This window comes from Zonotrichia leucophrys, chromosome 1 (genome assembly GCF_028769735.1).
Source record: "Zonotrichia leucophrys gambelii isolate GWCS_2022_RI chromosome 1, RI_Zleu_2.0, whole genome shotgun sequence".
NCBI classification, from domain to species: Eukaryota; Metazoa; Chordata; class Aves; order Passeriformes; family Passerellidae; genus Zonotrichia; species Zonotrichia leucophrys.
In genome coordinates this window covers 67,138,856-67,157,170 of record NC_088169.1, presented here as the reverse complement: position 1 = coordinate 67,157,170, position 18,315 = coordinate 67,138,856, and the positions used below count along the sequence as shown (strand labels likewise).

The window sequence follows — 18,315 nt, the reverse complement described above, 5'->3', positions numbered from 1 at the left end:
TATTTGTATGAGTTTAATTTGGAGTATAGATTCAGGCATAAACTGAAAACAATTATACTTTTGATATGTAGTTGGCTTTCACACTGAAAAAGAAAAAGGCCCACAGTTTCTATAGCATACTACTTTTAGACAGCTCAGTGTTTATTCTAATCATTTTTTCCATATTACTATCCAAAATATCTTAATATTTTATAAGGTGGTTGTCAGTCACATATGATAGTGCTCCTAAGCACAACTTTGAAGAAAACTCTTCTCTTTGTACCTTAGTACAGCAACTCAAAGACTGAGCACCTTCAGCTTTTAAAATGACAACCAGATTTCCTGCTTTCCAAGCTTTAAAATTAAATCAGTTCAAACTCTGTTGGATTGTATTTATGAGTGGCTCTGAGAGTGCTTCATATTTTGTTACTGTCCACTGATAACAGTCTATTTAACTTGTTTTTCCATTGATTGCAAACCTCTTTTTTTGAAATTTCTAAGGCTGCAAAATTAGACTACAGTGGAGCCTATGGCTTCACAGGTCTGTAGCTTCTCCATTTTCCTGATGTGCTACACCCTGGATGGAACTGCTTAATTCATCAAAGGTCAAGCTGATGAGCTACCTGATATATAGGAGACTGCAGGAAGACAGGCCTAGACATAAGGAAACTCCACCCTTTTACATCTTATTTCATCTTCATAATGCAATTGGTTCCCATGCAAAAATGCATTTATTCTTCATAGAAACATATTGGGACTAGCCCACCATAGATTAGTTGAAGGAATGTATTCAGAACTGTATTGACAGTATGTATGTTTAAACTAAGCACTTTCATTGACCTTTGGACAGGACTTTTTTTGCCTTTCTTTTTTTCCTCTGAAGCCAATTAGATCAGTCAAGAGGACATTTTGGTTAGTCTTGGTTTAATTAACCAGAAATTGTACCAGAGGAGGCCTCATCCCATGCCTTTAGCTCAGCTTTCTAAAGGAACAAGGTTTATGTAAGCACCCTCTGTTAGTCTATGTCTTTGTAATTTCTGAACCTGGAAGCCATTTTGAACAAATTTTTAAACAAGAGTAAAGACTTGAGAAGCAATAAAATTCCAGCAATGGAATCAGGTTGGTGAGGAAAAAAGGCTGAATGACAGAGCCTGCCACATCACTTCTCCTTTCAATAGGTACCAGAGGATGTTTGTGGAAGAGTCTTCTGCATTACCCTAACTGTGGGAATGCAGTACATGCAGCCAGCTAGCAGACTCAGCTGCACTAGGGTTGGCTCTGGTGTGGTTTAGAGATACTCATATTTTCAGAAAATTTTGAAGTTAACAACTGCTGCATCCCAAGTGATTTTTCCAAAGATACCTGTCAAGTTGTATGCTGAACTAACAACCTAGATCTTTATTCCCACAAAAATATAGGAGTTACTCTCTATATAAGATAGACTTTAAAATATCATGCGCTATCTGAACATAAGATTTCTGTTCACTCTGGTCTCAAGAAATGCAAGAATTACAGTTTATCTGAAGAGCTTTTCCATAATGGAGACTGGAAGGAATGAAAGCTGAAGGGCTTATTTCCTTAAATTCCTAATCAATTGAGCCCTTTGGGCATGACAAGGTACACAAACTGGACTGTATAAGATACCTGTCAAGTCTGGTTTGCTCAGACTGGCATCTGGGATTTGATCCCTTGTGTTCCTGACTTGTTGAGTTCCTGTTTCAGTGATATACCTTTATAGCAGGCTTCTCTCTCTGCTTTCTCCTTTCTTCTTTAAATGAACATTAAACATGTTATTCTTTTAAGCATTAGATATACTTTTCTAGGTGTATTTTTTTCTGTTACATTTTGATTAAATAGCTGGCTATAGTGACTCTCCAAGTGTAAAAAATTGTTACTTATGTGAGTGTCTTCAGCATCACTTAAGGTTTTCTAGGTTGAAAAAGTATCTTAAGTTTTACCTGAGAATGAGGAGAGAGCTAGTGCAGGTCCTACTGCATCAGTGTAGAATACTCACATCTGGATGCACTGCTTAACAATCAAGTTCTTAAGTTTCTAAACCATCTTAATTTACTCAGTCCTTCCAAAGTATAGCTTCAGGCAGAGCACATTGTATGAATCTAATTTTGAAGTGGCAAATGTGTGCATTGCAGTAGTGAGGTCCCTATCCCAAATATTTACATTTCTGGCCAGGTGTAAATAATTAGGGGGAGTCTTGACTCTTATTACTACCTGATCATCTGGCAGGTTGGCACTTGGACACATCCTGGAAAAACTCTAAAGCCATGTAAGCCATTGGGAACCTCAGCACATTCAGAAGTTCTCATGTGTGCCACAGAGTAAACCTGACTTTACCTGCAAAAGGGAGTAAATGTTGTGTTTCTGTCACTTTGGGCTGTTAGACACACAGATAATTGTTCCTCAGACCCTCTAGTGGTTCAATAAGACTGACTTTGGTTTCGTGTTGAGTTTGTCTTTGCATTTTCTCTAACTGTTCTATTAAGTGGTTGCTTCCCATCACCCTTGGAACGATATAAAGAAATTGTTATTCCTAGAAATATTGGGAGGCATGTTTTCCCTCAGGAAAAAGTACTATTTAATATTTTTCTTTTAATGAGACTTGGAAGGTATAGAATTAAAATAATAATTATTTACGTGTGAAGGTGCATATGTCACTTAATTCAAATGTATATGTTTGAGATAAAATTCCTTTTTTTCTTCTCAAGCAGCACTATATTTAACTATTTTCACAATCTCATCAAAGCTATGTAATTCTTTCTTACTATTTTATTCACAGTTATAATATGCAAGATTATTTTTATTTACATTTTCTTTTTAATCAAACACATTTGCTTGCTGTGATGGCAACCACTTAAGAGAATTAAATTGCTGTAATTGTTTAGTCATTGTTGTTGAAAAAGACTATTTAAGTTGATCTTTGATGTTAGTGGTAGTAGTGTTGCATGCTTTATGGAGGAAAGGGGGGGAAAGTGGGGAAAATCTTGAGTATCAAGACCTATTCACACTGGCTATGACATTTAAACAAACAAAAAAAGTCAATCCCTCTCTCACAATATGAAACATATGATTGTGCAGGGGTAAAAAGCCAACAAAATAAGCTTGGATACCTCAGAAAACAGGAGAAAATAATTTGGGATATTATCCAGCGGTGGAAGAAAAAAACAAAATTATAATAATATTTAGACTTAGATTCTGGGTTTTGCATTTAAGAAGTTGTGCAAATTATCTTTAATTAAACGGTTGAAAGTAACGAGTAAAGGGAGCTGTATATGAACATTCTTATAAGGGCCTTGGCTTGAGTGAAGTTACTGCCTTCAAGTGTTTGCTATAGCAGAGAACAAATTGGGGGCAGCCATCCTCATGTAAGTGCAATATATTTACTGCAGAAATCTTTTTAAAGGGTAGTTTGAATCAAATTTAGGATGACAATGGGAAAAAAAAATAGACTAAATTCTGTGAATTGTTTAGGATTTTTACCTTGTTTACTTGTTATTTACTTGGCACTGCATGTGTTATATTAGATGTTAATTGGTTGAAATATTTTTCAGACTAAAGCGCTTTTCCCAAAGGATGCTGGTACCTATACCTCTTTCTACTTCCATGATATGTGACTTTCATTTCAAGTAACTGAAGTTTTTGTGTGCTTGTGCATGTGTTACATCTGGTTTTTTTAAGTATAAGGATTTCTATACATTTCAAATACAACTCAGTGCCAGATACACCTGGCTTTACAGTTAAAGTGCTGAGGAAATTTCAGTTGTCTTATTTCAGTTATCTTGTGAGTGATTTTTAGTTATTATTCTTATTATCTAAAATTCTTGTTTAAGTGTCATATCAAATTACAAAATGTAATTTATGCAAACTATTTTACTTAGTAAAAATATTGGTTTCAGTTAATCTATGTTGAATACATGTACATGTAAAAATATCTATATGTTTTTTCTTTTAAACCAGTATCAGTTAAAAATTAAGTATGCCAACATCCACCTGGTTTTTTTCAGAGTAATTACCAGTAGGTTGTAAAATTAAATTGGTTGAGCTGATTGGATATGTTTTCAAAGTACTTATCCCAGCTAATACATTTTTGTTTATGGGTAATCACCAAAATTTTATTTTAAAAGTTAGACTTCTAGGCCTGCAGCAGGTAAATGTCTTTTTTAGTAATTCAGCATAGAAAAGCATATTCCTTACCCTCCTTAGGAGTAATTGTGCCCAATCTTCTTAGCAGATATACCTCCAGTGTAATTTTCAGGCTCATGAATGTAACACGTGTTTAGCTCTTACAGCTAAAATTGGCAGTTTATGAAAATGAAAATATTTGAAATAATAAGTTCAAAACACTACTCTTTAGCAGCTTTCCTTAAAAGGTGTAATTTTACTGATATTCCATCAGCAGAAAACTTTTAAAAACCTAATGGAACTTTTCACTTGCCTTGATTAGCTTTACTTGAAATATACAAGAGCTAAATTACAAGAACAGGGAATGAAGTCTGTGTTTAACAAAAATTCCACAGGGGAGCAGGGAAGTTACATTCTGCTTTTATTCACTGGGACCTTCTAATTTCACAATTATTTACGTTTGGAAAGAAAATATTATTTTAAAAGGTAGATGTGTGGTAGAGTTTATTTTAGAAATGTAAATCACATGGGCTGACCACAGGGATCAGGCAACAGGGAAAAATCACCATTTGAACAGATTGCTAGACCTGTGTGTCTGAAGTGATTTCTGGACTCGTTTTAAGGCCAGAACTTCTCTGGTAGGTCGCTGCCTTTCTGTTGCGGTCGCCCCGATAGCTCCGGAGAGGTTCGGTAGAGGCAACGAGCCGATCCTTAAAGAGAGATGCTTTTGCTTAGAGTCCCAAGAGGCGACAAGCGCCCTAAACACGGGTCCCCTCCACAAACTCCAGCTTGTTGGGTGAGGCGAGGCAGCCACAGGTTGGCTTTTTCCCGGAGCGGGAGGGGAGCGCCCTCGGTGCCGCCCGCGGTCCCTGCGGCAGCATCCCCGGTGCCGCTTCCCGGGCAGAGCGGCCTGGCCTTCTCCGGGGCCGCAGCCGCGCTGGAAATGAATATTTACATCCCCTGGAAAAGCGCAGCTAGGCACCGCCGAGGGGCCGGGCGGAGGCTGGAGCCCAAGCTCGTTATCCTTCCCGAATGCGAATGAGCCCGTCCCGCGGCTCTTGGCTCAGGTGTGCTCAGCTTTTGTTTCATTAGATTATCAATTGGGCTCGGGAAGGAGATCCGGAGCTTCCCGATAGCTCGGTGCCATATGGAAAATCTGCGCTATTTTGATTATGCTCTATGTAAACATTTTAATATCGGATCCTTAAAATCCAGAGACTGTCCCAAAGGGGATTAAAACATAATCCTCTCTCTCTATAGCTGTAGTGGATTAATTTCGTATTCTCTCAGTGGCTGGCTTGCTCCCTGAAGGCTACAACAAAAAGACTCAGTGCTCCTTAAACATGCTATGGAATTGCAAGTTGTAATTGGAGATTTCCAAAGGACAAGTGTAAAAATGAAACACTGCTAATACCGATTTTTTTTTAAATTTTGTGCTTTAAGAAAAAAAAAAAAGTCGGTAAAGATATTTTTAAACTTAGTTTGAACATCACCTTTCCTGAAGTTCCTTAATGTGACTGCTATTTATTTTGCTCTATGGGGTTTTTTTTATTTTTCTTTGTTCGTTTGTTTTTGTGGGGATTTTTTTGTTCCTGTTTTCGCTCCCACCCCCCCCCCCCAAAAAAAAAAAAAAAAAAAAAAAACCAAAAAACACAGGCAAATCTTTTCTCATCTGGAAAGTACGATAATGCTTATTCCTTGTCGCATTGTGATATCTCTGACATGTTTACCTTGCAACAAATCTAGGGTGTCATTTGAGTAGAATGCAGGGCAGATGCCAAGGTACCAGTCTGGGAGGGAACTCGGAGCCTTTTCTCGGGAGGAATAGAAAGCCAGAAATCCCCGATTTCCCCTGCCTTCAGGAACGGGCTAAGAAGTGACTGTTCGCTTTCCCTCCACATTCACCCCTGCTTTTGCAGCTCTGCCCCCTGCTCCCGTCCGCCAGGGCACATCACCCGCGAAACGGGGCGCACCATTGTCTCCTCCTGAATGGCAGATTATAGGGTTTGGCCTTTTGGCCATTAAATAGCAGTGGCTTTATTTTTATTTTAGCCACACAACACCAGGGAAAAAGAGGTAATTGGATTAAATTGATGTTCTTCCTTCTGGGATTCAGCAAAGCCCACAAACGCCTCCTTAAAGTGATAGAATATCGGGTCGTTTCCAGGACGCGTCTTTCCAAGGCGCTTTTCTCCCGGCACAAAGGCCCGGGAGCCCATCACCCTGCGCCGGGCCAAGTGTGCCTGAGAAGGGACAGCGGAGGGCTAGGGCGCTCTGCTTGAGAGGGCAAGTGCTTCTGCAGGGCAGGGAACCGCCGGCTGCACAAACCCCCCTTCTGTAAACACAAAGAAAGGGGGCCTGGGGAATAGAAACCCAAATCCACTTGTAATCGTACAAGAGAATCGGGCGTAATTACTTGAGCAACCTAGATGAAGATTGATGAGGCTTTAAAGCGGCGTTTCGGATCGATCACCCTGCCCTTTGGAGCCTCCAGCCGGGCTTCCCCGGCTCGGATCGGCTCCTTTCCCACCGCCAAGGGAGAGAGAGAAGATGGAGGCGAGACTGGGAGAGCAGCAAGGCAAGCCCGGCGCATGTGATTCCGATCAGCTGACTGGGGTCAAGAGGCTACCTCGGTTTATTAAGAGATGGAAAACAATAAAATGAAAGAAAATAGAGTTTGTATCAATATTATCCCGTCCGCCACGCTGGGCTGCTGAAAGCTGTCACTGAAACTGTGCGTTTCAGCTTCCCCCTGTACGCACAGCAATCCCTGCCTTCCTCTTTATTTATTTTGCAGCGTAAATGACAAAATATTGAGCAATAAGGGCTCAAATTGGGTGTTACAGTAAAGTAAAGCATTAACAACATGACAGTTAGATGCGCCGATACAGGAGTAATTTGGGCTAAGTGAGTAATTTGAAGTGCTGCCTGCGAGAGCTGGTAGAGCAGTGTGCGGGCAGCGCTGGGGGAGGAGGAGAGGGCGCATCCCAGGCGCTGGCCCCCGTGCAGCCGCAGCCCCGGCCCCGGCTCGGCCGCCCCAGCGCCCGCACGGCGCTGCTGGAGGGGCGAGCGGCCGGAAAGGCAGCGGGAGGCTCACGGCTCTCTGCCCTCTGAGCAGGGGTGCCCTTATTGCAAGGGACATTTTTAGCTGCGTGTAACAGCCAAACCCTGTTTGGTACCTCCTGAGGTGGTCAGTTGGCCAGTTTGTAAAAGGCGCGTCAGTCAGGTGGCGTACCCAGCTTCTCAGTACTGGAGTTTTATTATTTAGGTGTCAGATGCGTGTTTGTACACGTATGTGGCTCTGTGTGTTTATGTATGTATATACAAATTATCCAACAGGCTTTCGTGGTTTAATCTAGAAGAATATTTAATACATAATATTTTCTTCGAAGCAAGTGAGCTTCCTAAGCACGGCCACTGTCAGCTTTAACAGAAGATGACATTGATATTGAAGATAAGATGGTGAAAAAGCGATCCTCTTGTCTTTTGGATTAAAGAAGGGTTGTTTTGATTTTTGTTTTCCTGAGTTAAAATCTAACAATTTGTGTGGAGAAGGCTGCCTCTTACAATAGGTTTTCCCCATCCCATCTTTTCAATGCCAGTGAAAGCGTCTCGTTAAGGAATATATTTGAGCGAAGTATTGTTGTAGTAATTTTAAAAGGATAAGCGGCAGCGAGTTGAAACAAAAATTATCGTGCCGTAAATGTATTTAACGATGCCAGCCTTTATGTGCATGGGATATTGAAATAGGTGACCAAAAAAAAAGAAAAAAAAATGGGAAAAAAACCAAAACCCAAACAACTAAACAAACCCCCTGGTATTTGGCGTTACTTGTACGAGTTGAGGTCTGGATCCAGACTCAAAAATAATGTCCCCAGGGCTCGCAGGGTCAGTGCGGCGGGCAGGGGCTGCGGGCTGCCCTGCGCTGCGCCCTCGGCCCGGCCCGGCCGCCGCGGGGACCCCGGGCTGCCGGATCCAGGCGGGGTGGAACGAGCCGCCGCTATCGCACACGAACAGTGATAGCGTTAACGAGGAGCAAAAGGGCATGAAAAGAGAGGGGACCTTCTTCTAAGGGGCAGCTATTTTTCACCCTAACCCCTCTGAATTTCGCTGCTGTGATTTATCTCGCAACCCCCGAGCTCACAAACTCGCCTGTGGCCCGGCCGCGGAGTTCAAAGCGCTGGCCGCGGGCAGGAGGGGAACGAACACGGCATTTACAAACTGGGTTTACGAGGGGGCTCGCCGGGCGCTGGCTCGGCGGAGGGAAGGGCCACCGGGATGGGCCGGCCGGGCCCCTCCAACCTGACGCCGCTGCCCTTGCCTTGCAGGCCCCGTGGTGCTCAGCACGCCGGCACAGCTCATCGCCCCCGTGGTGGTGGCCAAGGGGACGCTCTCCATCACCACCACAGAGATCTACTTCGAGGTGGATGAGGATGACTCGGCCTTCAAGAAGATCGACCCCAAGGTGAGTGCGGCGTGCGGGCGGGCGGCGCGGTCCCGGTTCCCGTCCCTGATCCCGGCACACGTGCGCCGGGGCCGCCCCCTCATTCCAAACTCCGCTCCTGTCTGCCGCCTTTCGCTGCATTAAAAAAAAAAAAAAAAAAAAAAGCGCAATGTATTAATGATGTTAAATCCTCTATTACGGCAGCGTACGCGTTTTCCAGCGGCCTTTCTCGCGGTGGCTTTGTATGAACGTGGTCAGATTTAGTAGTTAAGCCAATTGCTCTGAAATCCCTGGAGGGAGCAGCAGTCCTAGCCCGCAGCCTTCCCGAGACACAGCGGAGGGTTTTAAGCCTTCCGAGGTTCTCGGAGAATCCCGTTATTTCAAAAACGTTAGTTTCTACGTAAGAAAATACGGCGCATTTTGTAAACACTTTGTAACTGCTGAAATGAAAGTTAATGCTTGTTTTCTGGGTGAGAAAAGAAAATGGGGGAGGGGGGAACAGACATGTACCGAGGAGTTGGTTCCTTGGAAAGCTCTGTTTTCTGAAGTCATTTACTACTACTAATTCCCCAGCGCCGCCCCACTTCCCCCTCCCTTCATGAAAACCTCCAGCGGAGCCGCACCGAGCGGGGAGGGGTGCGTGGCTTTGTCCCCGCGGGAGCGGCGCGGGGGATGCCACGCGGGGCAGGAGGGGCAGACAGAAGGGACGTGTCCGACAGGGCGCTCCTCTCGTCTGCATGTATTTTTATTCTTATCGCTCTTGCTTTATTCCTTTGCTATTGTTGGAAATGTTGGAAGAGAGGAAATAGGAGAGGTACTTTTACAAAGACCTTGGGGTTGGGGTTTTTAAATGCAGAAATATTATAAATAGTTTGCAAGAAAACTCCTCGTCTGAATATGTTTGCAATGAAGTGATTTCTCTTGGGTGAATAATTTGTCAAACTCGGAACTTTCTTCGCAGTGCCAGGGTAAAAAGTTTCTGTCAGAATCTCTGGGTATAACAGTTTCGCTTAAGTGCACCCACTGGAAATAGCTGCTAGTGGGTGTCACACAGGAGATCGGCCTCTTTCAGCACTTGTTGACTGTTAGGATCCTAGTCAAAATCCGCGTTGTTAATTTGCGTTTTGGTTTAAAAGCCATTTTAAAGAAATGCACCCTGAGAGGGACCAGGCAGTGCGGTACAGACGGGCGGCTTTGGATTGCGTGCAGTTTTGTAAGCACACACATGTTATTCCCTCTGACTGCCCTGGGAGCTGAGGGGCTTGATGTCTGGGAGTGGAGCTGGCAATCTTATCACATTCGTAACCGATTTGTAGGTCAGAAGTAATATTGTTGTTCACTTTATTGGTGCTGGCTCTCACCTATAAATTTTATTTTCTGCTTTATTAGTACCTGCACCAAATTGCTAGTTGTATCAGGATCACTGCTTGCAAAAAACACTGCTTCACAGATACCTTGTGTTTCCTCGGCTTTGTTCAAAAGCCAGCAGAAACACAACAGCACCGTATAATAAACCCTTCAAAACAGACTTTTTTCCTGACGGCTGAAAAAGTGTAACTGTATTAATAAGTACGCTGGTGTCTGACAGCTGCTGATGGTGATCTGGAGCTAAATTCCAATATGCTTGTACAACCAATATTTCCCTATTCTACAAAACTATTCCAAATGCCAAGTCAGGGCTCTGCCCTTAAGTTTTCTGCTTTACAGCACTTAAGCAACTATCCACAGAAAGGAAAAAACCGCAAAACATAGCTGCCTCTTGTTTTTCAAGTGAAAAACTTGATCCGATATTGAAACGCTTACCCATATGCATTTTACTTCATTTATTAGCTTGTAATTAAATAAATCAGCAACAGAAATTAAAATCTAAATCACAAAAAGTAATTATCCAGTGTATTTCAAGTGCATTTTCAAATATATAATTCCAATATTCAAGCGTTATTATATAAGCAGAATCCAAATTTCTTTTGAATATATTTAAATAACATTTCAAGTATATTTATGGAATGTTAGAAATAGAACAAGCAATATATATGAAACGAAAAATGTAAACTTGTTAAGTTCAGACACTTCAAAAGACAATTAACAAAAGTACCGTGATAAAATCTACCTTTTTAAATGGTATCTTCTTTTTAGCAGAAAATGTCCTTGAAGTATCCAAAATGGCAATTTAACTTCTGTTCACCAAATCACAAAACACCAACATCCACAATTTCAAACACAATGTGAGATCACAATATTTGATACAAATTAAAAGGTACATTAGGGTTTGTTCAGGTGGCATATCCAAATAGCTTTTACTCACAGAAGGTTTACATAAAAATACCGGGTTTTGTTATAATCCGTTGGTACCGTTTTTAGGCAGAATGGTCACAATCAAATTACGGCCAATTTTCATTTCCAGGTAACACACTTTCATTTTTTTTCTTTCTTCTTTTTTTTTTTTTTTTCTTTCTTTCTTTTTGTTTTTCCCCCACGGGGAACTGCAAAACTGTGACGAAGAGGAACGATGCTTGCTGTTCTCATTTGCTTTTCTTTGTGAAGAGCTTAAGCTATATTCCTTTTTAAAAGAGAATATTATTTGCATTGTCAAGTGGAAATATATGACTTTTCAAACAGGCATCTTAAACTTCATCGGGAAATTAGCAGATTTATCGGTCAGGCCGGTTTTATAGTTACCCTCTAAAGTTTCTCCAAACTTTTAGGGTTGGTAAGTATTTCCCTAGCCAGTCGCCACGTTTGTTTGGCCGCGTTTTCCAGGGCCGAGTGAGGTTTGCCCTGAAAGAGGTCTAAGTTGGGCAAGAAATAGTGCGGGCACCTCCTGCACTGGAGGCACGAGATGAGCTGCAGTAAAATCCCGTTGAGCCGGTCCCCCAGGCACGACTCGTCCCAGTCCGACTCGCGGGGATGCTTTTCGCATTCGTAGGAAACCAGAGTCTTCATGTGATAATTATTCAGGGGCTGGCCCGGCAGCTCCAGGTGACGGTCCCGTAAGGTTTTGAGGATGGAGAGGCATTTCTTCCTGCAGCCGCCCATCTGCAGTCTGTTCTCAGCTTCCGCGAACTGCAGCACCCAGGCATCGCTCTCGGCCGAGCTCTGCTTGCCGGCCAGAGAGTGGCACTCCTTGGACAAGAGGTTGAAGCCTTCCGCCTTGACCTCCGCCACCCGGTTGGGTCCCGGCCAGGGGATGTGGGGAAGCGGCCAGTGCGCAGCACTCCGCGGCCAGATCCCCGTGCACTTGAACGCTGGAGTGATCTGCACGACGTACCGATCCCTGATCCTCAGCTTCACCTCGCTGGTGTCCGCCACCATCTTTACCACGTCTCTGTAACTGCACTTATCCACGGCTTGAGCCACCAGAGTCTGGAATCTGGACCGGATTTTGCGAGCGGAGAGGTAGCCAGACGCCGTGATGAACTCCACCCAGAGGGACATGCTCCTCTTGCGCCCGTCGCTTAACTTTAACACAGCGCAGCCCGGCAAGGAGCCGTCATCCACGAAGTTGAAAACCCCCATTTGGTTCAGATACAGCACGACTTCAAACTCCGTGGGGGAGATGACTTCCAGCCCCTCGTAGCGATTGTCCATCTCGTTCAAGGAACTGATGAAGCGAGGCTCCTGCACCTCCACCTCCTTCAGCACGTCCGACACCACTTTGCAGACTTCTCGGATCGTTTTGGCGATTGCAGCTTTCCTGGCTTGGCATTTCTCATTGTAGTATTTATTCAAATGATACACCAGCTTGGCCTGGGCCGCGATCATGTTGGGGCAGAGATCCGGGTTGTATACCGGAGTCTCGCAATAGGCTGTGGGATCCAATGCGGCTGCTATGGCTGGAGCCAACTTCAGAGGAGAAACAGGCTGCGGCACTCTGAAATGTAACAAATGTTTTTCAAAATGCGCCGGGGCTGCTGCTCCTCAGATGCTCTCTTCCTGCTTTTTTAGATCAGCCGTCTTGAAGTGTGTGTGGCGGGGGGGTGAAGGGAGGGGGAGCGGGCGGGGGACTGGAGGGGGCGATATTTTTCCTTCCCCTTTTTTAAAGGGTCCGTGAGTGAGAGGAAAGCATCGAGAGCAGCACCTTTCCCAGCAGCAAGAAAAAACAAAAGTTGCACTGAGACACAGCGAGGGTTCCAGTAGTCAAAATAATAAAACCTCTTCGTATTTATTTATGTTTTCCCGTAGTAATCACCGTGTGTATGCAGGGCGGTTAATCAGATGATGGAAAAAAGTGCCGTGTGTGTATGTCAGAAGAAGCTGGCTGTTGGTTTGTATAAGAGCCCAGATGCACTCGTGTGGAAATTATAAAGGCAGGGCCAGGCAGGCGGGCGGCCAATCGCCACTGGGCTCGTCACTGCAGCCTCTTTCAGCTCGAACCCGGCTAATTAATCCCTCTCTAGGAGATAGATATGTATACACAGCCACACCACACACGCTCACGCAGGCACATATAGAAGGTTACCGGCTAGAAAGCCGCCCCGGTCCTCTGTACACACGGAAATCAAGAGAAATCGCTCTCCTTTGGGTGTAACTTGAAGGGTATTGACGTTTCGAGAGGACTTGGCAAAACTGTGCCGCTCCGTACTGAATCCCTGCGTGCCTCCTCATGGTCGGGACGTGAATGCAGGTGTATTAATGGGTATCCATCAACTAGGGAGCTACAGACCAGGCTCGCTCCGGCAGGAGCACAGGCGTAAATTCATTAACCCCCACTCGGCGTCACATCACGCTGTCCTTTTCTTCCCGATAGTTGTCTGTAACTGCAAGCGAGAAGTAGGTTTGGATTTTTTTTTCTCTCGTGAACAGGCCAGTGAACAAGGCAGCGGATTCACGGCAAATTTAGTGTTCTTTGGAATAAAATATTGCTCAGAAGTCCACGATTTGTATTGTTTTAAAGGATCTTCTGACGGGCTCTAATCGATTTTGAGGTTTAATGCATTTCGGCATCGTCTCTGCCTTGCTTTTTGTATTTGTACCTTATGAAGGGAGAATCAATCGCTAAACATATCTGTCAGGTCTTTTTCACGTTCCTTCCAAAAATCAAGTAGCAGATACAGACGGTAAATCTCCTTTGCCAATTCTTAGCGTCGTTTTTATACTCTGTATTGCTCTCCGATATTTTGTGAGGAGTGGATGTTCGGCTGCTTTTCGAGACGCACTATAAGTACCTATTAATTTCAAACCTGGAGGATTTATCGTACAGCGAGCTGTGCTAGCAAGCTGCGCTTAGTAAATGTGCACACGGGAGGCACGCTAGCGACTGCAAACATGCTGGCTTGCTTGTCTGACAGTTTGGGGTTTCGCCTGTGTGATGTGTAATTAGCAAATTTCGCCTTCGGTACTTTAGGTGTTGGTAATCGGGACATTTATTTGCAAATAAGCTGGAGTGGTAAGCTCTTCTGCTTCACAGCATTTACTGAGCTTCACTTCAAGAGAGCCCTACATTTATATATATATATATATATATATATATATGAATGGAAAAAAAAAAACACCAAAGCTTTTGATCGCTTGGAATCTTTAAACTACTGACCCATTACCTTTTCCTAAAGTAACTGTCATCAGTCGCTGAGGAGAAGTCATACCACAAAGAACATTTCACGACATTTATTCAGCGTACGAATGCGACCAACTTTATTGCACATAGCGGAGAATTTGTGACCGTGTGCTTAGCTCCCTCGGTCTAGCGGTTATATGGGTGTTCCTGTGCCGCTCCCGAGGAGGAAGCCGACCGGAATCCTTTCCTGCTCATGAGTTGAGCAGGACTGGTGCTGTCGCTGAAAAACTGCAGGTGACCGGTGGTCCCGAAGCAGCTTACCTCTTCTCGGCCGCAGCCGGGAGAAGGGAGATCACTTTCTGGCTCTTTGGGGCGGAGAGGAGGCAGTTTCCTCCCGGGCTTTCTCCCTCCTCCGCTCAGTTTCCCGGCCGGGACACGCGTGCCTCCCCCCGGCCGCGCTGGGACCGGCGGCGGCGGCGGCGCAGAGCTCCCGGTGCCGGTGCCTGCCGAGCCGGTGCCGAGGAGCGCTGCCGCCGTCCCCGCGCCGGCCCGGGGCTGCCGCCTCCCTCCCTCCCTTCCCTCCCTCCCTCTCTCCTCCCCCGCGGGGCGGTGGCGTGCGCGGCCGCGGCGCTGCGGGCTCGGAGGCCGGCCGCCCCAGCCTTCCCGGAGCAGGCGCTTCCAGGCGTTCGGGCTGGCTCCGAGGGCACGGGCGGGCGCCTCCCCGCCGCTCCTACCGGCGGCTGCCCCCGGCTGCGCGGGCAACCTACTCTGCGGCGGGGGCGAAGGTCGGCTCTCTTCCCTCTGCCCTTTTCCCTCTTCCCCCTTCCGCGGGGGCCGGCGCACGCAGAGCCGGCTCGGCGGCACCGCCACCGGCCCTGGCGGCGGGCGGGGAAGGGGAGGCACCTCTCGGGCCCGGCACATCCCGCCCCGCTGCCCCAGGATGGGGCCCGGCACGACCCAGCCCGCCCCTCGGGCCCGGGGGCGATGCCGTGCCCTCAGACCCGGGGCGGCCTTGGCCGCAGCAGGGCACGGCTGGGCTGTGCACAGGCAGAAAAAGTGCTCAAGTCGGGACCAACTCTGGCAGGCGGGTCCCGGGGACCGGCTGGTGCGGGGGAAGGCCCGCGGCGGCCCCAGTCCGGCCCCGGTTCCCGCCCCGGGCGGCGGCCGCTGCTCCCGGGGCCGTCCGGCTCGACACCGCCGGCGCTGCCGTGTCGGGGGCGGCTTGTCTGGGATGGAAATGTCAAAGAGCCCCTTTCCCACAGGGTCACAGAGCAGCGCCGGGTAAAACCGAAAGTTACAGCAGGCGGACAAAAGGTTGTCCCTTCTTCCCTTTCCGCCGAGGGAACAGCCCTTTCCTGCGGTGCGGGCACCCCTCAACCTCCCAGGGATGCAGGAGCCTCAGAGCCGCACGTCAGCGGTGGGGATGTTCCGGGCCAGGTTTTGCTTATTTTTGCCTCCTGGCTTTTAGCTTCGCAATTCCAGCTGCCAAAGGCAAAAGTGGAAAGGTCGTACCTTTAAGCTGTCAGAAGTCATAACATTCATGACGTGGCAAAATTAATTTAAGCAAAAATTACCTCTTAGATACTAAATCAGTGTTTTCAACGTGTAGTGCTAAGATTAAGCTATGATACCAAGTGATGCAAGGTTTTACGTATTCATTGTATCTCGATTGCTATGAGAAATATTAGATTTAGTCTTGATTAGGTGACGTTTAACACTGAAGATCACTATTAACTCCACTCCATCATTTCGTTTCACACATCAAACATTTAATAGTTTAAAAATTTGTATGTTTAGGCATCACAGACACCACTGAAATGTGATTGGTGAAGTGACCCTATCGTTTACCATGACAAGAAGTCAGTCTGTTTTAGACGTCGAAAATTATTATCTATATGACTATATATGATATAAAAATATAGATATTTTTCAAAGCTTTGGTCACTTGAGTTAATTTTTCTCTGTAGTTATTAATGCGTCCTTGGTAAACTACAAAAGGAACACTTTTTCAGCAATGAATTTTATTTCTACTGAGTTTATGGAGTATTAAGTTGTTTTGGAAAATCGGGATTAAAGTCACCTCATTAAAATGATGATTGATCATATGTCCTGATAACGGTGCCTTATGATATTGGTGACTTTTACCAAACTGCTGTTTTCCAAATATTTCCCTTAATTAGGGGGTACTATAACAATATTTGTTGAACTCTGCTAGTTATATCAAATCTTTCAAACCACATTGCCTATAGTACTCATGTTAGCCAAAAAGCCAAATGTTGTTGAAAATCTGTATTTGCCCACATCCCCAAATTGCAATTTAGAAAATAAAAAAAAAAAAAAAGTTGCCATGCATATCAATTTAACCAATAATTTCCTTTTCGTATGGTGAAAAGTGTGAGTTAAAAAGCACTTGCAGATGCATATCTACACAAAGGGCATGGATATCACTTTATATTTCTTATTATATAGTGATAGTTCTTCCACACACAACTGCTCATGAATTTTAAAGTTTTATTTTTTAATATCTGCCAATTGCACTAGGGAGGTAGGAAGAAAAAGAATGAAGCTGAGTTGATTAAATTATTTATCCCTACTGCTGAAGTAAGTTTGAAGGCTCATTGAATGTATCTGATTTCTTGGCTTCTCTTTCTCCCCTTCCCCCCCTCAGTTCTTCCTGGTTATTTCATCCATATCATCCTGCCAGCAACAATAAATTCACTTTTTTTTTTTTCAAGTAAGAAAACTAAAGACAGATATTTGTGCTGGGTTTGCTGTATGTGTCACATTTTATAAAATAGGCAGCATCTTTTTTGTGTGTGTGATAGAAGTTGACGGTACCTTCAATTTTCTGTATTCTTATTTTGTAGTTTACTTTTTGCCTCCACTTTCAAATTTAGAAACAAACGAAAAGTTCAAATGTAAGTTACTATAACATTTGCAATCTTTCAATTTTAATAAATTTATACACTTAATTGCTAAGACCTGTGGGTATCAAGTTCTGCATCTTTGGTACACAAGCATTTTTCCTCTGTTGTAAACAGTTCTCTGCAAAATTTTAAATTTTTTTTTAGAAATTATGACATAGTCCCTTTTACAGTACACAATTGGCATTCATTAGTGTTAAACTTAATGTGTATGTATTTACTTTCTATTAAAAATTAAAAAAACATCAAGAGAATTTGCATTACTGTTGGACTTGGTCATCCTAGGTCGTACAGATGAACTGTTAATGCTTTAAATTCCTCTAATCTGCAATCTGTTAAGGGAAAAAGCAGTAATTGATTTGTTTTCTCTAAAATGTTGTGTCTCAAAAGTAAACACGGAGCTTGCACAACTGTGATTTTGGCTGGAACTGAAGAAACATGTAAGCAGGAAAAAAAATGCATTGAATTATTCATTTGGTTCACTTATCCGTCAGCTTCTCCAAATCCAGACATTCCTTATAGTACAGCATTTTATTAGAGTAGTCCAACATTGGGTTTGTTTGGTTTTTTTTAAGATCTCTAGCTTGGAGAATGTTCTTTTTTTGCTGAACTGCTAGAGGAGTGTGGAATCAGTGGGGATTAGTGCTTTTTAATCTACTGCATTTGTAGTGGGCCATCCAACACTGCAGAACTCTCATTTACTTCCTATTGCTGTATATGATTAAGTGGCTGAAAATATTGAACATTGCCCTTGAAGATAAAGCTGTATGTGTTGGATGAGCAGCTTCTGAAGACTTCATGTCTAAACTAATCTTTCCCCTCAGTAACTTTAGCCCTGGAATACCAGAGAGGACTAGAGTGTTAGAAAATGTGAGTTGAAATTGAAGTATGGGAGCATTTGAAATACATCATTATATAAATTATGGCATCACACAATATGCTATGTCTTAGGGCCAACTCAGCATCTTATTAGCCCAGTCAAAATGGGAGGGTGGTATGTCTTCAACATGCTTACTTTTGTGGCTGGTGTTTTTCTGTAAGCTGGTTTCATACTGACTTATCAAACTAAACTACATCATCCCATCAGTAGCTGCTGAAGATACTGAAATTAGCAGAACACATTGCTTAACACGTTTGAACACTGGCCAATAGGAAGTTATAAGTAAGCACCATTTTTTTGTATACATTTGATCATGTTATGTATTTATTACTAATTTTCATGCTGCCAACACTTTGGGCATCTTATGTCCCTCCAACTCAAAATGAAATTTGCCCTCTCTCTTTGCAATTACACAAGCATGGTAAATTACCTGTGTAACTCATTTCATCTTGATTTA

At 44.2% G+C, this 18,315-nt stretch overlaps 2 protein-coding genes across 12 annotated transcripts in view; one reads left to right on the top strand and one right to left on the bottom strand.

Annotated features, from left to right (window-relative positions):
• The window catches only part of NBEA (neurobeachin), a 456,358-nt gene that overhangs the window by 300,536 nt on the left and 137,507 nt on the right, over positions 1-18,315 (top strand). For all 11 annotated transcript variants that reach the window (XM_064716099.1, XM_064716185.1, XM_064716109.1 and 8 more), the window contains one exon: positions 8,445-8,581. In XM_064716099.1, coding sequence (XP_064572169.1) covers positions 8,445-8,581 — 137 coding nt within the window. The remainder of the gene's footprint in view (positions 1-8,444; positions 8,582-18,315) is intronic.
• Positions 10,369-13,410, bottom strand: MAB21L1 (mab-21 like 1). The gene is made up of 2 exons (XM_064716200.1): positions 12,750-13,410; positions 10,369-12,671 (listed from the first exon to the last, which is right to left on the bottom strand). The coding sequence occupies exon 2, from the start codon at positions 12,320-12,322 to the stop codon at positions 11,243-11,245; it is 1,080 nt and encodes a 359-aa protein (XP_064572270.1). The 5' UTR covers positions 12,323-12,671; positions 12,750-13,410; the 3' UTR covers positions 10,369-11,242.

Coding starts and splice junctions, on each gene's coding strand:
- MAB21L1 (XM_064716200.1), bottom strand. CDS start 12,322: ATGATCGCGGCCCAGGCCAAGCTGGTGTATCATTTGAATAAATACTAC.